Source organism: Heterodontus francisci, chromosome 23 (assembly GCF_036365525.1).
Source record: "Heterodontus francisci isolate sHetFra1 chromosome 23, sHetFra1.hap1, whole genome shotgun sequence".
Taxonomy (NCBI): Eukaryota; Metazoa; Chordata; class Chondrichthyes; order Heterodontiformes; family Heterodontidae; genus Heterodontus; species Heterodontus francisci.
This window is the reverse complement of record NC_090393.1, coordinates 31,242,684-31,269,301: the sequence shown is the minus strand read 5'-3', so window position 1 is coordinate 31,269,301 and position 26,618 is coordinate 31,242,684. Positions and strand designations below refer to the sequence as shown.

Sequence of the window (26,618 nt, the reverse complement as noted above, 5' to 3'; positions counted from 1 at the left end):
GATGTATGATTGCTGGGAAAATTTACCAGTTTATATTTGAGAGTATTAGAACAATTAACTAAACAGATAGTTATTCAAATAAGTTGACAGAAACTTTAACATGTGAGGTATACTTTCTCCATAGACTACTGATGCACATTCAAAGCAAGACTTCTAAATTTCACACACATGAAAAGCTAATTGAAATAGCATGTGGTTCACTTCGACCAAAAATGAGAAGCTACTAACAATGACATTTTTTATTTAAAAGGAAAAATACATGCATTTCAAATACAATGATGCTCATAACTGCTATGTATACATTGTATACATTTTAATTATTACAGCAAAATTTTATCCACCTTCACATACTTTACAAAATACACAATACAGTTATCAAAACATTATGTTCTTGCAAGAACTGGCTGGTGAGAGTACACACAAAACATCACAGCTATCAAAAAGATTTAATACAAACAATAAGTTATAGGATCCACAATGTCTAGCGAAGTTGGATGCAGCAGTGTCCAGAATTTAATTCTTGCATGCTGCACAAACAGCTAGCTAACAAATGCTACAGAGCAGATGTTCAAGTAAATCCTGGTGTTAATAATGCAATGTAAATGTCCAACAGATAATGGATCTGGGAGTTTAATAGTTGAAAATCTATTCTGCTGGATATGGATTTGAAAAAATAATGGCGTCAATGGGAAAGTCCATTGAAAAAGGGAGAACAATTCAAAATAAAACTGAAGGTAGTCAACATTTTAAATCTCTGAACACAACGTTGATAAGAAACCCCTCACTTGCTGTTTAAAATTTAGCTTCAGGATTCACAATATTTTTAACTATCCCTTTCCTTGGCCACCCTAGGTTAGATTTTAAAGCTTTCATAAATGAAAATATTAGTAAAATATTTCAGTATCCAGAGCTTGGTTTGGCTTGAATTTAAGTAGGTTCACTGTGTAGCTTTCATCAATTTGAAAAATGAACAAATACATAAATTATAAGCAACACTCAACATCAAGAATATTTCACACAAGTCCAGTCTAATGTTAACATTAGTTAACTGGTCTGGATAAACATTATGGGGGGGTGGAAGGGACTTTTGTAAAGCAATAAAATAAAACAGGTACAAAGATGTACAGTCACTGTAGAAATAAACCATGTGAAATAAAAGTTAAGATTCCGGACAATGTATTTTGCTCTGCATTGTGAATCAATGATTATAATTAGTTATAAAATCTGACCCATCTGGGTATCAGAAGTACAGATTCCAAACATGTCAGTTAATTTGAAAAGGCCCACAAGTCGTTATTTGTGAGGATTTCAATGCTTTTCTCACTGCATGCCAAACCACTGTTCTTGGTCTGCCCACTGTGCAGTCTCGCTGTCACTCCCCTCCAGGTCCCCTTCTTCTCCACTACCTTCCATGTCATCTACATCCTCCTCTTGTGCTGCCTCAGTCTGACTTTCTTCCTTTTCCATCTTCTGCATTCCCTCCAACGACTTCTGATCATTGGGATCCATGCTGTAAAATGGAAAATAAGTTACTAACCAATTAATTTTTCTGGAACACTGTGCTTCAGTCCTACTGGCATGGCCATAAGATGCAGATCTCAGTCCAGAAGTTTGGAGTAAGAGAGAAAGTTGAAGGCTTCAAATGTCAATAATGACAAAAAGCAACAAATACAGCATTATTTTAAATAACATATGCAGTTGCTTTTTTGTTAAGGATTTAAGCACACATTAAAAGGCAATGTACTGATTATAAACCAATTGCACAATTTGTAGTTCTGGCATCTGAATACAAATAGTCCCAATCAAAACAATGCAAACTTCTTAATGATGTGGGTATATATTTTTTTTAATTCGCTCCTGGGATGTCGGCGTCGTTGGCTAGGCCAGCATTTACTGCCCATCCCTAATTGCCCTTGAGAAGGTGGTGGTGAGCTGCCTTCTTGAACCACTGCAGTCCATGTGGGGTAGGTACACCCACAGTGCTGTTAGGAAAGGAGTTTCAGGATTTTGACCCTGCGACAGTGAAGGATGGCGTATGGCTTGGAGGGGAACTTGCAGGTGGTGGTATTTCCACGCATCTGCTGCCCATGTCCTTCTAGGTGGTAGAGGTCATGGGTTTGGAAGGTGCTGTCTAAGGAGCCTTGGTGCATTGCTGCAGTGCAGCTTGTAGATGGTACACATTATTGCCACTATGTGTTGGTGGGTGGAGGGAGTGAATTGGATGGTGTGCCAATCAAGCGGGCTGCTTTGTCCTAGATAGTGTCAAGCTTCTTGAGTGTTTATTTATTTATTTAGAGATACAGCACTGAAACAGGCCCTTCGGCCCACCGAGTCTGTGCCAACCATCAACCACCCATTTATACTAATCCTACACTAATCCCATATTCCTACCATATCCCCACCTGTCCCTATATTCCCCTATACTACCACCTACCTATACTAGGGGCAATTTATAATGGCCAATTTACCTATCAACCTGCAAGTCTTTGGTGGTGGGAGGAAACCGGAGCACCCGGCGAAAACCCACGCAGACACGGAGAACTTGCAAACTCCGCACAGGCAGTACCCAGAATTGAACCCGGGTCGCTGGAGCTGTGAGGCTGCGGTGCTAACCACTGCGCCGCCTGTGCATGTTGTTGGAGCTGCACCCATCCAGGCAAGTGGAGAGTATTCCATCACACTCCTGACGTGCCTTGTAGATCGGGGACAGGCTTTGGGGAATCAGGAGGTAAATTACTCGCTGCAGGATTCCTAGCCTCTGACCTGCTCTTGTAGCCACGGTATTTATAGGGTTACTCCAGTTCAGTTTCTGGTGAATGGTAACCCCCAGGATGTTGATAGCGAGGGATTCAGCGATCATTAAATCGTCATTGAATGTCAAGGGGAGATGGTTAGATTCTCTCTTGTTGGAGATGGTCATTGTCTGGCACTTGTGACGCAAATGTTACTTGCCACTTATCAACCCAAGCTTGGATATTGTCCAGGTCTTGCTGCATTTCTGCACGGACTGCTTCAGAATCTGAGGAGTTGTGAATGGTGCTGAACATTGCACAATTAGCAAACATCCCCACTTCTGACCTTATGACTGAAGGAAGGTCACTGATGAAGCAGCTGAAGATGGTTGGGTCTAGGAAACTACCCTGAGGAACTCCTGCAGCGATGTCCAGGAGCTGAGATGATTAACCGGCAACAACCACAACCATCTTCCTTTGTGCTAGGTACGACTCCAAGTGGAGAGTCCCCCCCCGCCCCCCCACAATTCCCATTGACTCCAGTTTTGCTAGGGCTCCTTGATGCCATACTTGGTCAAATGCTGCCTTGATGCCAAGGGCAGTCACTCTCACCTCACCTCGAGTCTAGCTCTTTTGTTCATGTTTGAACCAAGGCTCTACTGAGGTCTGGAGCCGAGTGGCCCTGATGGAACGCAAACTGCGCGTCAATGAGCGGGTTATTGCTAAGCAAGTGCTGCTTGATAGCACTGTCAATGACACCTTCCATCACTGTACTGATGATTGAGAGTAGGCTGATCGGGCGGTAACTGGCCGGGTTGGACTTGTCCTGCTTTTTGTGTACAGGACATACCTGGGCAATTTTCCACATTGCCGGGTAGATGCCAGTGTTGCAGCTGTACTGGAACAGCTTGGCTAGGGGCACGTCAAGTTGTGGAGCACAGGTCTTCAGTACTATTGCTGGAATGTTGTCAGGGCCCATAGCCTTTGCAGTATCCAGTGCCTTCAGTCGTTTCATGATATCACGTGGAGTGAATCAAATTGGCTGAAGACTGGCGTCTGTGATGCTGGGGACTTCAGGAGGAAGCAGAGATGGATCATCAACTTGGCACGTCTGGCTGAAGATTGTTGCAAATGCTTCAGCCTTATGTTTTGCACTGATGTGCTGGGCTCCCCCATCATTGAGGATGGGAATATTTGTGGAGCCACTTCCTCCAGTTAGTTGTTTGACTGCCCACCACCATTCACAACAGGATGTGGCAGGACTGCAGAGCTTAGAACTGATCTGTTGGTTATGGGATCTCTTACCTCTGTCTATTGCATGCTGTTTACACTGTTTGGCATGCAAGTAGTCCTGGGTTGTAGCTTCACTGAGTTGACAGCTCACTTTGAGGTATGCCTGGTGCTGCTCCTGACATGCCCTCCTCCACTCTTCATTGAACCAGGGTTGGTACCCTGGCTTGATGGTAATGGTAGAGTGGGGATATGCCGAGCCATGAGGTTACAGATGGTGGTTGAGTACAATTCTGCTGCTGCTGCTGATGGCCCACAGCGCCTCATGGATGCCCAGTCTTGCATTGCTAGATCTGTTCGAAATCTAACTCATTTAGCACGGTGTAGAGTATCCTCAATGTGAAGACAGGACTTTGTCTCCACAAGGACTGTGCGTTGGTCACTCCTACCAATACTGTCATGGACAGATGCATCTGCGGCAGGCAGATTGGTGAGGATGAGGTCAAGTATATTTTTCCCTCTCATTGGTTCCCATACCACCTGCTGCAGACCCAGTCTAGCAGCTATGTCCTTTAGGACCCGGCCAGCTCGGTCAGTAGTGGTACTACCAAGCCACTCTTGGTGATGGACACTGAAGTCCCCCACCTAGAGTACATTCTGCACCCTTGCCGCCCTCAGTGCTTCCTCCAAGTGCTGTTCAACATGGAGTACTGTTTCATCAGCGGAGGGGGGTGGTAGGTAGTAATCAGTAGGAGGTTTCCTTGCCCATGATACTTCATGGGGTAGACAGTCGATGTTGAGGACCCCCAGGGCAACTCCTTCCCGACAGTATACCACTGTGCCGCCACCTCTGCTGGGTCTGTCCTGCCAGTGAGACAGGACATACCCGGGGATGATAATGTCTGGGACATTGTCTGAAAGGTATGATTCAGCGAGTTTGACTATGTCAGGCTGTTGCTTGACTAGTCTGTGGGACAGCTCTCCCAACTTTGGCACAAGCCCCCAGATGTTAGTAAGGAGGACTTTGCAAGGTTAACAGGGTTGGGTTTGCCGTTGTCGTTTCCGGTGCCTAGTTCGATGCCGGGTGGCCTGTTTGGTTTCATTCCTTCTTGACTTCGTAGCGGTTACGTACAACTGAGTGGCTTGCTAGGCCATTTCAGAAGGCATGTAAGAGTCAACCACATTGCTGTGGGTCTGGAGTCACATATAGGCCAGACCAGGTAAGGACAGCAGATTTCCTTCCCTAAAGGACATTAGGGAACCAGATAGGTTTTTACACCAATTAACAATGATTTCACAGCTCTCGTTAGACTAGCTTTTTAATTCCAGATGTTTTTATTAACTGAATTCAAATTCCACCTTCTGCTGTGGTGGGATTCAAACCCATGTCCCCATAGCAATACTCTGGGTCTCTGGGTTACTAGTCCAGTGACAATACCACTACGCCACCACCTCCAAACTCCAAAAGGAAAATTAATCCAGGAATGTAGTAAAAGTAACTAATTGCTTTTCTGCCCTAAAAGGAAATCCCTCTCCCAACCTCCGCAAATTGGATTTTTTTGAGATATGAGCAGCATATCTCTCTGGTAACTTAGAAGAAGCTTCGTTAGAGCCCAAGAATGAATGTCAGTGGGCTATTTAGTTGAGGGAATCATTACACCCAAGCTTGACACTGTCCTCACAACATGCACACAAGCTTTTTGCAGCAGGGACCACTAGACAGTGATCAAGATGACAAGACTCTAGCTAATATTCGCTACCTCAGTTTGTAGGCCAAATGTGGCACATTCACAGCCAATGTAGCTGACATCAACTAAGTACAAAACAGAAAGTAAACCTGAACCTTTCTGGTACATATGGTTCCACACTGTACCACATGGTGTATTTAGAACATAACTAGAAACATTTCTATTTTCTGAATAACAGGAAGAAACTAACAATTAAAAAGATCCAGATTCCTGAGATTTTGATTACTGAATACAAACATAAAGAGAAACTGCTATTGTGGTACATCCCAGAGGACTGTGCCCTTCAGTGGTTAAGAAATGGGTTATGCCTGTGATCTTTATCATACTGAGCTCCTTACCCATCACACCACTAAAACATAACACAAGAGGTAAGAGCTGGAGTAGCCATCTGGCCCTTTGAGCATGCTCCACCATTCAAAATGATCATGGCTGATCTTCAACCTCAACTCCACCTTCCTGCATTCAACTCATATCCCTCGATTCCCTGATTACCCAAAAATGTATCTATCCCAGCCTTGAATATACTCAAGAATTGAGCATCCACAGCTCTCTGGGGTAGAGAATTCCAAAGAATCACAATCCTTTGAGTGAACAAATCTGCCCTCATCCTGGTCATAAATGGCCATCCTTTTATTGAGACTGTGACCCCCTGGTTCTAGACTCCCCAGCCAGGGGAAACATCTTCCCAGCATCTATCCTGTTAAGCCCCTTAAGAATTTTATACTTTTCAATGAGATCATCTCCCATTCTTCTGAACTGTAGGGAATATAAGCCTAAATCAACTCAATACCACCCTGCCCCTCAGGACAATGCCCCCCCAAAATCATCCCAGAAATCAGTCTCGTAAACATTGGTTACACTTCTAAGGCAAAGATATCCTTCCTTAGGTAAGGATACCAAAACCATACACAGTACTTCAGGAGTGCATTGAAATCACCAAGGATAAGTTTGTCCTGGTGTGGTACTCTGATGATCCTGCGGAGATCAGCGTAGAATGCTTCTTTGACTTGTCTGAGTGTGACATGGTTACAGCAAGAAAAGCCAGATACCATGCAACCAAACATATGCTACAGGCAAAATTAAGAGAGAGATAAAGAACTGATGGCGGGACGACAAGGCTGCAGAGTTTCAGGAAGCTGCCGATAAGCATGACCTGAAGGTCATCCCTGAAGGTCTCAGATCTGTCTAGGCCCCAAAAGGGGCGGCACAGTGGCGCAGTGGTTAGCACCGCAGCCTCACAGCTCCAGGGACCCGGGTTCAATTCTGGGTACTGTCTGTGCGGAGTTTGCAAGTTCTCCCTGTGTCTGCGTGGGTTTCCTCCCACATGCCAAAGACTTGCAGGTTGATAGGTAAATTGGCCATTATAAATTGTCCCGAGTATAGGTAGGTGGTAGGGAAATATAGGGGCAGGTGGGGATGTGATAGGAATATGGGATTAATGTAGAATTAGTATAAATGGGTGGTTGATGGTCAGCACAGACTCGGTGGGCCGAAGGGCCTGTTTCAGCGCTGTATCTCTAAAATAAAAAAAAATTAAAAATGTTTTAAAAAACCAACAGTACGATATACGTCCTCTCAGCAGACGGCAATCAGCTCTTAACGAACATTTTCTCTTGTTGGGCAGGGCACTTTAACAACCTCCTGAACCAAGAATCCACAGTATGCGATGATACCACTGAATCACTTCCACAGCATCGCGTTATAAATGAGCTTGCCCTTGATCCATCTCCAGCTGAAGTCACCAAGGCCATAAAGCAACTGCATGTGGGCAAGTCTCTGGAAGCAGATTAAGTATTCAAGTACGGACGAGCTCACATTCTTAGGAAACTCACTGGCCGCTTCTGCTTAATCTGGAACCAGAGCATTGTGCCCCAAGATTACAAGGATGCTTCCATAACTCACCTGTACAAATGGAAGGGAAGCAAGTCCATCTGCAACTATCGTAGTATTTCACTTCTCTCCAAAGCAGGAAAAATTCTTGCAAGGGTTATACTCAACTCATCTTACTTGGTGTACCCAGAATCGCAGTGTGGCTTTCGTGCTGGACAAGGAATAGTTGACATGATCTTTGTGGCAAGTCAAATTCAAGATAAGTCCCACGAACAGAACAAAGACTTCTACATGGTGTTCATTGATCTGACCAAGGCCTTTGACACAGTAAACCAGAAGGTGCTGTACAAATATGGCTACCCTGAAATGATGATCAAGGTCATCCATTCATTTCATGACAGCATGATGGCCAGTGTGATGCAGAATAGTGTCTTATCAGATGCCTTTCCTGTCAGCAATGGCACCAAGCAAGGCTGTGTAATGGTTCCAGTTCTGTTTGCCATCTACTTTTCGGCCACGCTCTTGTCTGCACTCAAAGAACTCGACATAGGAGTACACATTCAATTCAGGACGGATGGCAACCTCGTCAATCTGCAAAGGCTCAAGGCTCGCACAAAGATCGAAGAACAGCTACTAAATGAACTCTTATTTGCCAATGACTGCTCTCATAGCACACACTCCGGAGGACATTCTGCTGCTTGCTAACCGCTTTGCCGAAGCCTCAGAACACTTTGGTCTTACAATAAGTCTGAAATAGACAGAGATCTTGTACCAACCTGCCCCCGGACACAAACTCCAAGAGTTGGATGATGAAATCGCCCATTGCTTGGCAAAAGCAAGCTCAGCATTCAACAGCCTCAACCACAGGCTTTGGAGAGAGCATGGAGTCTGTCTCAAAACAAAGATCAAAGTCTATCAGGCAGTGGTTCCCACATCACTTCTCTATGGCTGTGAGGCATGGACAACCTCCAAGCGTCATATAAAGCAACTAGATGCATCCCACCTTCACTGCTTAAGATCTATCTGTAACATCAAGTGGCAGGACAAAATCCCTTACACTGAAGTTCTTGCAAGGTGCCGCATACCTGGTATTGAGAGCATGTTCAGAGTTCAGCTTTGCTGGGTTGGCCAAGTGGCTCGCATGGAGGATTCCCGCATACTAAAGGCAGTATGCTACAGCCAGCTGAGCACAGGAATCCACACCATAAGATGTCCCAAACTTAGATACAACTACATTCTAAAAGCCAATCTCAGAGCTAGACCTCTCTACATTGGAAGGAACAACCATGGACAGATCCAAATTGAGAAATGTCTGTCATCAAGCACTCTCAACAATTGAGGAGAGAGTCAGGTTCCTACTGGACAAGTGAGCATGCCACAAAGCCAGTACCTTCATCTACCCCTCCAACAGTGACTTCATATGTAACATTTGCAAGCGGATCTGCAAATCAAGATTTGGTTTAACATCACAAGAATGACACCAGTCTCCTTGCTGAACACTTACTGTCAAAGCGACAGAGAATCCTTCACTTCAGGTGTGGTTGCACCAATGGCCTGTTTAATTGCAGTAAAATCTTTTTACTCTTGTACTCCAATCTCTTTGTAATAAAGGCTAACATACCATTTTGCTTTCTTAATTGCTTGCTGTACCTGCATGTTGTTATGACCAGGTGAGAAAGGGTCCTTCTTAACCTTCACCTGGTCTTACTGTAACAGAGTTTAACTTTTAAACACTGTTTTTAGCTCCCCCTTGTTGAATCCTTGTGCCCGGATTAACCCTACTGGTTTCCCTTTAGTTTCTAGCAGTCAGCTCTTAAATGCCCGGCCTTATTGCAAAGAAAGCACATAGGTCTCCGTGTCTCACTCTTGCTCATCTAGCATCTTCCTTTTTGGCTAGAAGAGGGCCCCCTGTGTTTCCTGCTTTCCTTTCTCTCCCAGGACTGCTTGGGCTCCTATCACCTTCCCACCCTTTGTCCCTTTCGGATTTGTGGGGGTGACTAGGAAGGTTCTCCCCTGTAAAACTGACTTATAAATTAAAGCAAACGCATCGGCCAGGATAGCTGCTTGCCATGCTCTCTGGACCCACTGCTCCTCTACAAGGGTCGTGGGAGAGAGTGTTTAAATTCCTCTAATAGAATTACTTCTCTGAGATTCTCATAGCTGAGCTGTACTTTAAGAGCCCTCAGCCACTGGTCAAAAGCCAGCTGCTTTCTTCTTTCAAACTCCAGATAAGTTTGATTAGTTTGCTTCTTGAGGGTTCTAAACTTTTGGCGATAGGCTTCGGGTACTAATTCATATGCCCCAAGGACAGCATTTTTGATCTGTTCATAATTTGACGAACTCTCATCTGGCAACAGGGAATAAACCTCATGGGCTTTTCCAGTTAGCTTGCTTGGCAGTAAAAGAGGCCAGGTCTCAGCTGGCCATTTTAGCTGCCTTGCCAGTTTCTCAAAGAACACAAAAAATCCTTCTACTTCATCCTCATTGAATTTTGGAATTAGTTGAGCTAGTTTTAACAATTTTGTACCCAGCCCTGAATTATGCTCCTCCATATTGGACATGCTTTCACTGAGATTACTCTGTTGCCCCCTAGTTAACTCAAGCCACTTCAACTCTCTCTCTTCGTATTCTTTCTGGAATATTCTTTCTCTCTCCCTCACCTCAAATTCAAATTTCCTCTGTTCTAATTGTATCTTTGCTAATAATACTGTCAGAGTCGCTTCTAACCCTGTTTCTGCTTCTTCAGATTCAAGGGAAAAATGGTTGACCAGTTCAGACTTCCTAGCCTTGCCACATAGTGATCCCACACTGCTCAGCCATTTTCCTCACCACCTCTATAGCAGTGCTTCTAACTTATCCCAAGTTACTTCACTCTGGCTTGGAGAGCTACTAGCTTCAGTTGCAGACATGTTAGTATTCAAGCACACATAACCACAAGAAAACCTGTATTGAAATCTTGCTCTTTTTTGATTGGGAACAATTTGGCTTCCCACTTCCAATTTCTCTCGTTTGTGGGTAAAATTCCAGACACTAGCACCCAAATTTCTGTTACGACCAGGTGAGAAAGGTGTCCAGGGGTCCCTCTCAGCCTTCACCTAGTCTTACCGTAACAGAGTTTAATTTTTAAACACACAGTTTTTAGCTCCCCCTTGGTGAATCCTTGTTCACCGCTTTCCAATTATAAAGCAAAGAAACCAGCACAAACAGGGTTTCTTAGGTTTAAAGAAGAAAAGTTGAAATTTATTATACTTGAAAAACTCGGTTAACGCCTACGGATACACGACATGCCTACGTGAGCATGCATAAGCGATACACACATGCAAATAGAGACAGAAAAGAGCGGAAGAAAAATAAAGTGGAAATGTTTGAGGCAATATCTGAAGAGTTATTGTTATGGCTGTTTGAGGTCACTGTAGCGTCCTTGATTGTAGGTAGATCTTGCTTTTTGTTGGGGCCCAGTATTCTTCTTAAACCTTGTTTGCTGTAGGAGACTTTTCTCTCTCGGGGTTCATGTATCTTCAGTGGATTCAGAGGCTTGCGAGAAAGAGATGGGAGCAGGTAGACAGGAGAGGAAGTGGCGAGCCAGCCAGGACAGATCTTCTCAGTCCAGAGCATTCTGCTTTTTGCCCAAACTGTTTGTACAAATTCAAAAAAAAACTCAGGTTGCCCAGCAGGTTAGTCACGTAACTAGCTGGTTTGACCATGTCCGTTTGTGTACTCGGCCATCTCAACAGTCAAACTGGAATGCGAGCTCCCCCACCTTCAACGTCTGGTGATCAAAAGTCCATTGTGGGTTGAATGTGTCAGGGGATAGCTGCTTTGTCCACCCAAACACTGTCTGTTAACATCCAAATGTATTTTCCAGTCACGGCTGATCTGTTTAACAAGTCCTTTCTGCACTCCAGTAACAGTTTAAAATCAATGTTCATGACAAAATTAATATGCCTCATTCTTGGCAGATGGGGGCCTAGCATGACAATGTTAACATTGTGATTCGTGTACAAGGACACCCAGGTCCCTCAGCATACCTATAGAAGCTTTTACATCTCTTGTTAGTTTATTTCATATGCTATTTTCTCTATCAATTTCTTGGAGATCCTTTGCTGAATTCTAAAATCCTCCCAATCCTCAGGCTTTCTACTTTTTTGGCAATATTATAAGCCTCTTCCTTTAATCTGATACTAACTTTAACCTCTCTTGTTAGACACGGCTGCACCACTTTTCTGAGGAGTTTTTAATTCCTTAAGGCAATGTATATTCATTGCAAATTAAGAATGAATTCTCTAAATGTTTGCCATTGCTTATCTAATCCTATGCTCTTATTTCGCCTCACACCTGCAGGGAGGTATATAGTACGGCCAGATACAGTCTCACAAGGAGATGGGATCATTCTAGGCAGTCCATAGAAGAGCAGACACCTTCTAGAATGTCATGAATATCTAGCTTTTAGCAAGAGCTAAATCAAATCAATAGCATTACTGAACAAACTGGCTTGTTCTAAGAAATCCTACTTTACTCCAATATGAGTGTGCACTACTCCATTTTTAGAAACTGACATTTGATTGCAATCATTTCTTTTTTTAAAAAAAGCAATATTACTGTACATAATATTGAATGAACTAGGAGGATGGGAAACCCGAGTCCTCCATAACATGTCAAATTTCATCTGGCAATTTGCTGACAAGTGCTGTATTCCTACAGTCCTCCCAGATTTGCTCCCTCTGTAGTGTACTGCTGTTCAATGGCTAAGAACTGTCAAATCTTTCCAACAATGGCCCATGAGCACAAATGTCAATTAAAACAGACTTAAATTCAGTTGACTGTGATTTTTGTTAGAGAATACACAAGCTTGAGTTATAGTTGTTTCAGAACCTGGTCAGTTCATTTGCCCTCACCTTGACAGCAATTTTTAAACACCATTAAGACAACCATTAAAAAGAAAAACTATGTTTTAATCACAGGCAATAACAAACATATTTGCTTTGCATACCTTAATGCAATGCTGTACTGGTCCATTGCTTCCTGGTAATCACTTACAGCTACAAGAAAATCTCCAAGCATCCGGTGTAGAACACAAACACTCTGATTTGCCAGTGCATTTCTCAGAAGAGCTATACCTTCTTCATACTTCTGTTCTCGACCTACAGTGAGTTAATGAGATTTTAGAAACCATGGCAGTAGTCTTCAAATATTCACAGTACGGAATATAGAGTTATTTTAGTTATCGTAGGATCTTTATACCATCCCTTCAATTTCCCTGTCACTGGGCAAATAACTAGTTTTCAAACTGACCACTAGGAAGTGTAGTGGCTCATTTGCTCCAGCTTTCCTTTCTCATCTATGGAGAAGCAGTTTGCTTTTGTCCCAGCCTCTCCCTGATGGATTGACTGAAATTAAGAATCAACCGCTTTGTGAATTCTGCCTTCTTTTACCATGAATTAGTATTTCAACACTCTATTTATTTGAAAATCAGAGCAGTAAACCTCCCATTTAAATTCAGTACACTAAAATTTAGTCTATAAAACACTGATACTCTATTAGCATAATGGTTAATATGACCAGAATTGAGCAATTAAATCATCCAATACTTCTAAATATATTTATATATATTTCAGAGGAGTTCGAGCACAGAAAAAAAACAAAAATCAGATTCCATTTTGGTAAATACTTGTTTAAAGTCTTATTTATTTAATTTTTTTTATGTCTTTATCTACCAGTCATGTAACTTACCATAAAAACTTGGGTGTTTAGGTTAAATGGCATCTTTTAAAAAAAATATAAAGTAACACAAAGCTAGTTTGGAAATTTATCCTGTAGCACTTGTAAACCAACTTCCCAGAATACCGTGCAACTACCTTTCCATTAGATGGTACAACCAAACCTTACAGCATTAAAAAGGTCACAAAGTAGCTTTTTCAACAAAAAAAATGGAGCAAATTCTGGGCAGCTGTTTCAAGCAAAAATGGAAGTTGTACTCAAGGATTCCTTTGTAATTTCCCCAAAATCCTGAGAAAACACATATGGGTTTGACAAAACTCATTTTAATTAATTTCTCCACGAATCTCTCCCATTTCTGTCAAAATATGCTGTTAGACAAGCTGTGGAAAATTTTGAACAGACTCTGATTGTTTTTTATTAAGTCTGCAGAAATGCAAGTTACATTCTAAATGATCCACTGGATAAATTATATTAGATCGCATTTTTTTGCAAGGGACTACCTGTCAACTTTTGCCACTACAATTCCTATTTATAATGGAAACTACCCATGTGAAACTTGTCAGGCTGTAATTCCACCCCCACACCTGGATAAGGTGCTGCAGCATAACCACTGGCAGGAGAGTGTAACTACATTCTGGCCAGCTTTACAAAGGCATAAACATCAGAATTTATAATAGAATTTTTTTTTAAATGAGTTTAAAATGGGAGTGAATTACAGCTGTATGCTCAGATCTAATTACCTCCAAAACTGCACTTCACCTGAAGACCACATTTGCTCTCAACTCTTCATGTGCAACATCATGAAAGATTGTTTAGTATATATAAAACATTAAAGTATTTACTGCACAGAAACAGGCTATCCGGTCCAACAGGACCATTCCAGCGTTTATGCTCCATTCAAGCCTACTCCCACCCTTCTCATTTAACTCCATCAACATTTTCCTCTATTTTTTCCTCTCTTATCTTGAATTCATCTATGCTATCTGCCTCAACTACTCCCTGTGGTAGCAAGTTTCACATTCTTAACCACTCTCTACATCAAGATGTTTCTCCTGAATTCCTTATTGGATTTATTACTGACTATCTTATATTTAAGGCCCCTAGTTCTAGTTTCGCCCGCAAGTGGAAAGATCGACCCAGATTTTGCAGTTGTAATGACAGCAAAACTGTCAAAAGGTTGCCATCAGTGCTTGGTGAAACCGACAGCAATTTCTGGTGTTCACACACGCACAGTTTAAACATGGAAATCTAGAAGTTGCTGTCAGTGATTCCCTGCTCCTCCATAGGGTGTGCTGTTGAAGTCCTTGCAGATGGAACTCAATTAGAAATCACTGAGTTAACGTGAACTTCCACTTTTTGTGCTATTAGTTGCACTGTATAAACCCTTTAAAGAGTTACACCTTGTTGAATGAGGTGTAACTGGGTTTTAAAAATGGTATACAAAGTCATAACTATTGCTGACCAACCTCTGATGCTGAAAAATTAATTTTATATTTATAGAATGGTAAATTTCTTCACTCAGTGTTAAACATTCCAGATTTTAAAAAATAAGTTTATGATTTTTTTAGCTTCTACTTTAATCTCAACTGTATGTCCCAACGTTCATTTCACTTTTTGTAAAATTATAAAACAGGATTGATAACACCTACTTGTTAATCCCTAGTTTGTGGTCAGAGAATTCTTCAATGGGATTGGCTGCTTAGCCTTTTGGATGGTATCAGAATTGCTGGTTGCCAAAAATCTTCTGTAGCTGGAGCCAGATTGAAATTAAATATCAGGAAGGGGGAAATCTATACCATAGAAATAACTAGGACTTTGTGGTCAGCAACGAATGTTATCACTTCGCCTCTGACTGCGGAATCCAGGCCATCATCGCTACATCTACCCTATTAAGCCCTTTCAGAATCTTGAAGACCATTATTTGAAATAATTTCTTCTAACTCCTTCCCTTCTTGGATCAGCCTTGGGTTAGTGGTAGCATTCCTGCTTTTGAGTCAGAAGCTCATCACAGGACCTGAGCACATGATCTAGGCCAACACTTTAGTGCAGTACAGAGTAACTGCTTTGTTACTGGAGGTACCATCTTTCATGAGGTATTAAATCAAGGATTCGTCTGCCCCCCTCATGTGGATTAAAAAAATCTCGGCATTATTCAAAGAAGAATGGGGGAGTTCTCCCAGGTTCCTGGCCAACATTCATCCCTCAAATTAATACCAGCAAAAACAGGTTAACTAGTCATGCGTCTCATCTCTGAATGCGAGCGTTGTGTGAAAATTGGCTGCCCCATTTGCCTACAAAGCAAATCATGATGTTACGACTGAGGCGGGAATAATGCACTCTCAATTCAGTCCCATTACTCCACAAGTCATAGCATATTACTAAAGTTTTCCAACCTGAGATAAATCTATGTTTAAGAGACTTTGTAACTTTTTTTTTTAAAAAAGAGATGCAGCACTGAAACAGGCCCTTCAGCCCACCGAGTCTGTGCCGACCAACAACCACCCATTTATACTAACCCTACAGTAATTCCATACCACCTACCTACACTAGGGACAATTTACAATGGCCAATTTACCTATCACCTGCAAGTCTTGGGCTGTGGGAGGAAACCGGAGCACCCGGTGAAAACCCACGCGGTCACAGGGAGAACTTGCAAACTCCGCACAGGCAGTACCCAGAATCGAACCCGGGTCCCTGGAGCTGTGAGGCTGCGGTGCTAACCACTGCGCCGCCCTAACCTTCTTGCACACATACACGCATTCAAAAACTAACAGTTAATTGGTTTCAATAAAATTATAGCGGTTTCTTAGGAATAAATAAGCGGGTTCCAAGTCTTTGTGGGTTATGTTCCCAGTTCGGTTAGGTGTCCCAAAGCTGAACAGTCAGATGCCATTCGAAGTCTCCAGGTGAATTCGATGAACAGTCTTTAATAGATAAGCATTCAAAGCATTTTGATTGCAGCAGGCATCACACTGTCCTTTCAACAAGGAGTACAGCAACAGGTCTATTTAGATTTATAAATTGGCAGTCTATAAGTAGAAACTTTACTGAGAATTCCAGAACTCCCAGAAACACAAAAAGACAATGGAAAGTCACTCCTGAGGCAAAAACTTAAGAGATTGGAAGTAAAAAAGAATTTGCTACCTCCCACAATATAAATATTTCCTTTCCAGAGTTTTTTCTTCCTCCTTAGGCAATACACAGCCTGCAGATAAATGCAGATTTTTCTGCTGAGAGAGAGTGATCCTTCCTTCAGTGAGCATGCTTTGCTGGTCTCCAGATCAAACTGGTTCTAGCCAGTCTTTACACATAGCTAACTAATAGAAACATGGAAAAATAGGCAGTAGTAGGCCAATATAATATAATACAATATAGCAGGTGGCTTCTCTCTCCTGCTGTTGCCTAGGAAACAGGATTGCTGCTTGCACACATTGTTCCCAGAGAGAGAATAACTCTCAATCTTAAAGGTACACTGTCCCCCTTAGTTTTTAAACAGAAAAAAAAAATACACTTCCATGACACCTCTGCCCTTGGTAAAATGAAACGTCATTCTTGAATGTGTTTCATTACAATGCAGAACAGAAACTGAAAAAAACACACAACATATTTTCACATTCATGCCCCCATTCACTCTATTGATAATTAACAGAATTTTTCTTTGCACCATCGCCATTCATGTAACTTAACAAGGTTAAATTTGCGACAAAGCGTTGGCGATAACACTGTTTTCCCCCGAAATATGTAAAATCTTCAAATGATAAGGCTGTAACAATAAACTCCATCTAAATATTCCAGCATTTCAGTTTTTAAATTTTTCCACAAATGTTTAATGGGTTATGCTCAGTGTATATTAGTATTTATTTTTAGTCTTGGCAGACATATACTTCGAAATGTTTGAGAGCCAGCAAAAGTCCTAATGTTTCTTTTTCCACAGTGGAATACTTTTTTTGGGACGATTTAGTGTACTTGAAAAGTGTCCTATTGTTTTTTCTATGCCCGATTCTTCATCCTACAATAGGACTGCACCAACCCCCAGGCTGCTTGCATCAATCACCATCTTGAAGGGTTTTCAAAGGCTGCCTGGCATCCATCTGACCATACTACTTTGTTTTTCTTCTTTTGTAGCAAATCAGTTAACACAGCAGCTACAGCACTAAAATTCCGTAGAAACTTTTTGTAAAAACCGCACATCCCTAAAAACCTCATGAGTTTACATTTAGAGATAGGGATAGGGAACTCCATTAAGGCTTGTACTTTTGCTGTTTTTGGCAATACTTGTCCTTGCCCTGCTATGTGTCCAAGGTAAGTTACTCTTGCTTTTCCGAATTCACTGTTTGCCAGATTTACTACTAAGTCCACTGCCTGCAGTTTTTAAACAGAGATTTTAGCTGGTTTAAGTGTTCTTACCAAGGACATTATCCAGATACACAACACAGTTGGGAACACTGGCTACCACCTGATTCATTAATCTCTGAAAAGTGGCTGGGGTATTTTTTAGCCTGAATGGCATCACTTGGCACTGATAAAGATGGTCTGGTGTGACAAAAGCTGATATCTCTTTGGCTTGAGGAGTCAAAGGAATTTGCCAGTATCCTTTTAACAAGTCGATCTTGGTAAGAAACCTAGCACTGCCCACTCTGTCAATACAGTCTTCTAAACGAGGAATTGGGTAGGAGTCTGCCTTCGTTACTTTTCTGTAGTCTATGCAAAGTCGGGTTGACCTGTCAGGTTTGGGCACTAAGACTATTGGTGAACTCCAGCTGGTTTGACTAGGTTTGATTAAGTTGTTTTCCAGCAGGTGTTGGATTTCTGCTTTTACTTGGGCCTGTTTGTCTGAACATAAGCAGTAAGGATGTTGTTTTAAAGGAACGGATTCCCCTAAATCCACATCATGTGTGGCCAAGGTTGTAAATCCTGGCTTAATTCTACAGACTCTTTTAAATGTTGTGAAAAGCCTGCTTAGGTCTTCACGTTGTTTTGCATCCAAGTACAAAAGCATGTTGTACAATTTTCCTCGCCATTCTGTATTTGCTAACCTGATAGTTGGAGGTTCAATCGGAGAATTGCCTAGGCCTCCTTCTGCCTCATCCTCAGTATCCTTTTCCTTCTCAACAGTCCCCATTACCTGACATACCTATACTGGCTTATCCTCCTCCCTGCGATAATACTGCTTTAACATATTGATATGACATAACTGATTCTTCTTCCGGCAATCGGGGGTGTCAATCAAGTAATAAAAGCAAAATACTGCAGACGCTGGAAATCTGAATCAATAACAGAAAGTGCTGAAAATACTCAGCAGGTCAGGCAGCATCTGTGGAGAGGGAAGCAGAGCTAACGTTTCAGGTCTGTGACCTTTCATCAAAACTGACAAAGGTTAGAAAAGAGTTAAGTTCTAAGAAAGTGAGCGGGGGGTGGGGGTTGGTGGGGAAGTGAACAAAAGGGAAGGTGTGTATTAGGGCAGAGGGCAGGACAGACCAAATGACAAAGCTGTCCTGGGACAAAGGCATAGAGAGTGTGTCAATGCTTGTGATGAAAGACAAAGCATTAGTCCAGAGAGAGTGTCAATAGCAGAACAATGAGCAGCTCTGTCTACATTTTAAAAAAAAAGGCACAGGGTTAAAAAATAAAATATTAAAATATTAAAAAAGGCCAGTCATGCTCTGAACTTATTGAACTCAATGTTCAGTCTGCAAGACTGTAGAGTGCTAATCGAAAGATCAGGTTCTGCTCCTTGAGCTTGCGTTGATGTTCACTGGAACAGGCCAAAGACAGAAATGTGACCATGAGAGCTGGGGGCGGTGTTGAATGGCAAGCGCCCGGAAGCTCAGGGTCATGCTTTAGGACTGAGTGGAGGTGTTCAGCAAAGGGTTCAAAAACCTTGTACTTCCTTCAATTTGATATACTGTATTTGCTGCTCAGAATGCGGTCGCCTCTATACTGGGGAGACCAAACACAGATTGGGTGACCGCTTTGCGGAACACCTCCGCTCAATTCGTAAGCATGACTCCGAGCTTCCAGTTGCTTGCCATTTCAACACCGCCCCCTGCTCTCATGGCCACATTTCTGTCTTTGGCCTGCTCCAGTGAACATCAATGCAAGCTCAAGGAGCAGCACCTGATCTTTCGATTAGGCACGCTACAGTCTTAACGGACTGAACATTGAGTTCAATAATTTCAGAGCATGACTGGCCTTTTTAATATTTTATTTTATTTTTTAACCATGTGTCTGTTTTTCATGTAGACAGATCTGGTCATTGTTCTGCTATTGACACTCTCTCTGGACTAATACTTTGTCTTTCACAAGAATTGACATGCTCTTTGCCTTTGTCCCAGGACAGCTTTGTCATTTGGTCTCTCCTGCCCTCTGCCTTATTACACACCTTACCTTTTGTTCTCGCCCCCATCAAACACACCCCACCCCCTTCACTTGCTTAAAACCTATTACATTTCTAACCTTTGCCAGTTCTGAGGAAAGGTCACAGACCTGAAACGTTAACTCTGCTTCCCTCTCCACAGATGCTGCTTGACCTGCTGAGTATTTCCAGCACTTTCTGTTTTTGTGTCAAAGAATCTACCTTACCCACTCTTTAGATCACTTTATATGGGCCACTGAACTGTACTTTTAATGGTTCCCCCTATAATGGTAACACCACTAATACTTCATCCCCTGGTTAAAAATTGCAGGTCTTTGCATTCTTGTCTGCCCATTTTTTCATATTAGCTTGGGATGCTTCAAGGGGTTACTGAGCCCAACAAAACTGCTTCACGTCCTTTGTAAGGCCTGGCCAGTAATAATGTTGACTTATACGCGATTTAGTCTTCTGAATCCCCCTATGCCCTACAAAAGGAATGTCATGTGCTAACCTTAATAATACCTGGTGATATTTAGGTGGTACCACTATCTGTTCAACAACTGTCCAGTCTTCGTCCTCAGGTCTATGAAGCGCTCTCCATTTCCTCCTCAAAACCCCGTCTTCAATAGAATAGCCTTCAGGAACTCCTTTCACCTCAGCTTCTGTCAGAGCCAACAGTGCTATTCTGTATTACTCTGGATCAGCTTGTTGTGCTGCAATTATAGAAGATCTGATAAACGTCTTATTTGGACTATCTAATTCCTCAAATAAGGTTTCAGATACTTGGCTATCTGTTTGTGGTCCACTTTTACCTCCAACAATGGAACCTATTTAGCCATTGCTCGGGTTACTACACACGCAGGAAATATTCCCAGAACTTGTTCCTGTAATTGTTCTGTTTCTTTAACTTCACTTGGTTTCTCTGTAATTATAGGAGAAACTGATACTTTTGATCCAGCCAAATCATTTCCAAGGAGTAGATCAATTCCCTCTAATGGACAACTCCTACAGTTAACATCCCAGATATTAGGTCACACTCTATAAGTGCACTTTATATAAAAGGTACGGGTACATACTCCCTGCCAATTCCATTAACTTTAGTGTTCTGGGGGCTCTCTGATGGAAACGTTATACCTTTTCCCAGCAAGAGTGTTTGGGTTGCTCCAGTATCCCTGAGTATAATGATAGGTTTTTCTGCCTCACTTACAGGATATGGAGTTACTTTTCCTGTTGACAAGAATTAATTATAACTTTCGGGTATCTTATTCTTAACCTCTACACTCACTTTGGTTTTTGTATCTGGTTTTGCAGCCGCCGTTAAAGTTACAGCCTGGTCTGCTGTACTCTCAGTCAGAGCTCTTTTCTCTGCATTAGCTTTGTGTACCCCAACAAGTCCTACGGGTTTACCTCGCGATTTCCAGCATCCCGAATGACGATGACCCGTTTTGTGGCAATGATAACACTTCGGCTTGCGAACCTCACTCCTACCTTCAGCACCTTCCTTTCTGGCCTGAGGGGATCCTGTTGCATTACCAGCTATCCCTTCTTGTCCCTGGCTACTTGCCTTCCTTTCACTCTCCCACTTTCTATCCTTCTCGGGTTTATGGGGGTGACGGACAAAAGGTTTTGGTTTGTTCACGTTCAATCAATTTCTGCTGCTTACCTAGCTTTTAAAACTTTCAGGTTATCTACACGAGTTCTCACGACTGAAGGAATTAAATTTTTAAACTCTTCCAAGAGAATCAATTCTCTTCAGGTTCTCATATGTGGTTTCCATCTTTAATGCCCTTATCCAACGGTTAAAATTATTTTGCTTCACCCACTCAAATTCTACATACGTCTGCTCAGCCAATCTCTCTAAGTTCCGAAACCTCTGATGGTAAGCTTCAGGGGCTAACTCATACGCAGCGAGAATAGCCCTTTTTGCCATCTCGTAATCTGCAGAAGCCTCTTCAGGAAGCATGGCATAAACTTCATGAGCTCTGCCTATCAACCTGCTTTGCATAAGCAGTGTCCAGCTTTCCTTGGGCCATTTCATTTGTTTGGCTATTTTTCAAGCAATATGAAAATGCCTCTTCATCCCTTTCCTCAAACTTAAGAAGAGCTTGTATGAATTTAACAGCTTTCAGCTGGGTCCTGGGCTGAATTTAGATTCTTCCTGACCAGAATTTTCCCTGGATTCAAGACTACCCCTATGTCTTAGTTCCATCTCTTTTAACCCAACTTCCCTCTCTTCTCTTTCACTTTCTCTCTGAAGTTCAGGTTTTCTTAATTCTTTTTAGCCTCAAGTTTTTCATTTCTAACTGAATTCTAGCCAAGTCTACGGCATCACTCTGACTTGCTATCTTCTTCTTGCTCTTCTTCCAATTTTAAATGTTGGACTATTACATCAAATATCTCTGCTTTTTTAGCACCTGATTTCAACTCTAACCCCAATTTTGCTGCCAGATCTTTTAGTTTATTCTTAAAGTTGTCAAGTCACTAAGGGACACATTCTCCTTTTCCAGAAACTCTGCTGCAACTGCTAATGTCATTCTGATGATACAGCCTTTACCCTTATATGGGCGGCACAGTGGCGCAGTGGTTAGCACCGCAGCCTCACAGCTCCAGCGACCCGGGTTCAATTCTGGGTAGTGCCTGTGTGGAGTTTGCAAGTTCTTCCTGTGTCTGCGTGGGTTTCCTCCGGGTGCTCCGGTTTCCTCCCACATGCCAAAGACTTGCAGGTTGATAGGTAAATTGGCCATTATAAATTGCCCCGAGTATAGGTAGGTGGTAGGGAATATAGGGACAGGTGGGGATTGTGGTAGGAATATGGGATTAGTGTAGGATTAGTATAATTGGGTGGTTGATGGTCAGCACAGACTCGGTGGGCCGAAGGGCCTGTTTAAGCGCTGTATCTCTAAACTAAACTAAATCTTAAACACTATTGCGATAAACCTATGTCTAAAAGACTTTTTAACTTATTATTTATCCTACCCTTCATGTGCACACACATACATTCAAAAACCAAGGGTTAACCAGTTTCAATAAAATTAGAGCTGTTTCTTAGGAACAAATAACTGGGTTGTCAGTCTTTGCGGGCTATGTTCCCAGTTCGGTGTGGTGTCCCAGAGCTGAACAGTCAGATGCCACTCGAAGTCTCCAGGCGAATTCGACGAACAGTCTTTAATGGATAGGTGTTCAAAGCATTTTGGTTGCAGCAGGCATCACACAGTTCTTTCAACGAGTCTAGGTCTGTTTGGATTTTTAAATTGGCAGTCTATAAGCAGAAACTTTACTGAGAATTCCAGAACTCCCAGAAACACAAAAAGGCAACAGAAAGTCACTCCTGAGGCAAAGACTTCTTAGAGATTGGAATGAAAAAGGAATTTGCTATCTCCAACAATATAAAAATTTATTTTCCTGGGTTTTTTCTTCCTTTTTAGGCAATACACAGCCTGCAGATCAATGCAGAGTTTTCTGCTAAAAGACAGCAATCCTTCCTTCAGTGAGCACGCTTCACTGGTCTCCAGATCAAACTGGTTCTAGCCAGTCTTTACACACAGTTAACGAATACAATACAGCAGGTGGTTTCTCTTCTGCTGTTGCCTAGGAAACAGGCTTGCTGCTTAGCACACTGTGCCCAGAGAAAGAACACAACTCTCTGCCTTAAAGGTACACTGCCCCCCTTAGTTTTTAAACAGAGGAAAAAAACTACACTTCCATGACAATGAGACTTCAAAACTAATTTACTAGCTATAAAGAACACTTTGGTACACTGAGAATATGAAAGGCACTATGTAAGTACAACTCCTTTCTTTCAATTAGTCCTCAATCTATGCCTGTGAGTACCGATTTGCCAATCAGCATAAACAATCTTTCAAAACCCTCAATTTAGAAAACGACTGATTCTTCCTTAACCTTCTGATGATACAAGCCTCAACTTTTCAAACCTTCTTAGTGGTACCCTTTCCATGGTTTTAATATCTTTCCGATAATGGGATGTCCAGAAACACATGCTATGTTCTGACTGTGACCTAACTAATGACTTGTTCATATTTAACATCACTTCCTTATTTTTGACAATGAATTCCCCCATGAAAAAAAACATTTGCGAGATTGAGGGCACAAACTGATGTCCATAGGTAGAGCACAAAATAAATGCAATTTCCCCCTCCCCTAATTTCTATCACAACAGCAGATTAAAGCTATACCTGAATATATACTAACTCTTCAAACAAGTCTGTAAAATGCCCCAGAAAATTAAGTTTTATTTTATCATTGTTTAAATTAACAATTTCATGATCAATTTTTCTAACATACAAACATATTATTGACACATATAACTTACTCAAAAGTTCTGCTTTTTTGACCACTGCTTTCAAGTAATCAGATTTCTGTGCCAGAGCTTTATCCAGCAGTGTCCTTGCTTTCTCTTGCGTCATTGGGTCTTCCAAGCATACAGTGGCAAAAAGGGTCAAGGTCTGGGCATTAGGACCCAGTGTTTTGAAGACATTATTCGCCATCACCATTGCTTCACGTATGCTATTTGAAGCCAAATAGCATTCAACTAGACCTGCAGATACAAAATGAAAAGATGGTGTAGCTAAGACTTTGGGAAAAATAGTTAAAAGCTAAAATGTCAAACAACATATGAAATTATTAAAGAAATAGTTTAACTTTGTATAACTACAAGAACACAAAAGTCATTAAATGTTTTGAAGGTACAATAGGCTTTGTACTTAAACTGGGACAAAGGCTCCCTCATAAAACATTTTTTTAAAAACTGGGGCAGTTGTCACTGGAACAGAGAAGGTTAAAAGATGATCTACAAAGTGTTCAAAATTATGAAAGGCTTTGAGAAGGTAAATACTAATCAGTGAAACCAGAAACAAGTCACTTCAACTTTGGATTAGCACTAGAAGCATAAAGGGAAGGTTAGAATGTTTTCTCCCCACACCCAGGCTATTAAGAACATAGAATACATATATGACTATTGAAGTCAAGTTGTTATGTTTATTCCTTCATGGGATGTGGGTGTCACTGGTATTGCCCTCGAGGTGGTGGTGGTGAGCCACCTTCTTGAACAGCGGTAGTATGTTACTTTGTTGTAGCGGTTTAGCAGTTTGATAGAACTGAGTGGTTTGTTAGGCCATTTCAGAAGTCAGTTAAGAGTCAATTAGGCTGCTGTGGGTCTGGAGTCACATATAGGTCAGCAAGGTTAAGGATGTAGGCTTCCTTCCCTGAAGGTCCAGATAAGTTTTTATGGCAATCCGGTAGTTACACGGTCACCGTTACTGATATTATCTTTTTGATTCCAGATTTATTAAAATTAGCAGAATTTAAATTCCCCAGCTGTTGTAGTGGGTTTTGAACTCATCTCCAGATCATTAGCCCAGGCAACATAATTCCCTATGCTACCGTACCCCAACTTGTCTGTTGTTTTTTCATGTGTGTTTGTTAATAGAACATTATATACTTGCTGATTTTGCATTGTGTTGATCACTGGAAGCTGAGACGAAGCAAAATCTTCAGGTAAGGCAGGGTTAGAAGGTTGGATATAATGGGACCAAGCTACCTAGAACCATAGAATAGTTACGTCACAGAAAAAGGCCATTCAGCCCATCGTGTCTGCACTGGGTGACAAAACTAGCCACCCAATCTAATCCCACCTTCCAGCACCTAGTTCGTAGCCTTAAAGGTTGAAGCACTTCAGGTGCAGGTCCAGGTACCTTTTAAATGAGCTGACGGTTTCTGCCTCCACCACCGATCCGGGCAGCGAATTCCAAACACCCACCACCCTCTGGGTGAAAATGTTTTTCCTCATGTCCCCTCTAATCCTTCAACCTTCTATCACCTTAAATCTGTGCCCCCTGGTAATTGACCTCTCCGCTAGGGGAAACAGGTCCTGTGATCACTTCCTCATATCACTCACTACTCACACCCCCATCCTCTTAAAGCAGTGCAGCCACTCTGATTATAAGCAGCAGTGAAAGCAATAAAGGAAGGGGTGGGAATGAGGAGAAAGCAGTGGTGGGGTGGGGAGACAGATGGAGAGCATACAAGAGAGGGAAGATTGGAGAATTTAAAAAGTGCTCATAGAAATAAAGATAGTGTTTTAAAATCAATTTAAAATATTATTTATAGATGGGAAAAATACGTATGAAACAGAAAGTGAACAGGGCCAAGCTGACAGTCAGCAGATATTGGGAGGGAGCCTACACTGTGCGGTAGGGGTGAAGGGGCTAGTGCATTGGTGGGTGGTACTCAAACAGCATCTAGCACATAACAGCGGGATAGAGTGAAGTGGAGCAAAGATCATTAACCCAGAACGCAGCATCAGCAGCCAGTGACCAATATTGTTTTAAGTTAGCTTCAGGGTAGAACCAGCAGCTGAGATGATGCACCAACTGTGAAACTGGGACAAAAGGTTAAAAACAGGGGGACTGTTGTGGAAGAAATAGATGTAGGGAGGAGAAGAAAATCTAACGGGATAAAGTAATATTTAAATAAAATCTACAAACTCTACAATGTAATCGTTTAAAATCCAGTTTACAATTAACTTGTAATCCTGTGATGGGGGAGAAGGTGATGCATCAAAACTGGAAAATGTCCTGAAAATTTTGCTCTGTTGCCACCCAAGGCCAGAGTCTGAAATTGCATGCAGGCTCAAAGCAATTCTTTAAAAATATTTCCGCATCACTGACACATTAATTGGAAAATTGTATTTTAAAAGGCTACAGGCGTCATAGGAAGTTGATTATATACAAATGTTAACAGGTGTTTGTGGAGAAATTTAAGATGGAAATTCCCCAATAAGGAATTACATTTTCATTATAAGGTGCAACTGTATAGATTATTACAACAAATAATGGATCGAATAAGTAATTGCATGTTTCTTGATCAGCCCAGGGTTATTGAACTTCTGATCTCACTGTGAAGGGTGCAACATCAAATAATGCAGTAACAAGCAACAGATCAAAACAGAATTCAAAGCTATTCTGCTTTGCCACTATTTATGTGTGG

At 41.9% G+C, this 26,618-nt stretch overlaps 1 protein-coding gene across 2 annotated transcripts in view; it reads right to left on the bottom strand.

Moving 5' to 3' along the window:
- Positions 1–242: 242 nt before the first annotated feature.
- The window catches only part of anapc7 (anaphase promoting complex subunit 7), an 82,101-nt gene continuing 55,725 nt past the window's right edge, over positions 243–26,618 (bottom strand). For both annotated transcript variants that reach the window (XM_068054983.1, XM_068054984.1), the window contains 3 exons: positions 23,944–24,168; positions 12,531–12,681; positions 243–1,510 (listed from right to left, as the gene is read on the bottom strand). In XM_068054983.1, the coding sequence (XP_067911084.1) occupies positions 1,321–1,510; positions 12,531–12,681; positions 23,944–24,168 (566 nt within the window). In that variant the 3' untranslated portion in view covers positions 243–1,320. The remainder of the gene's footprint in view (positions 1,511–12,530; positions 12,682–23,943; positions 24,169–26,618) is intronic.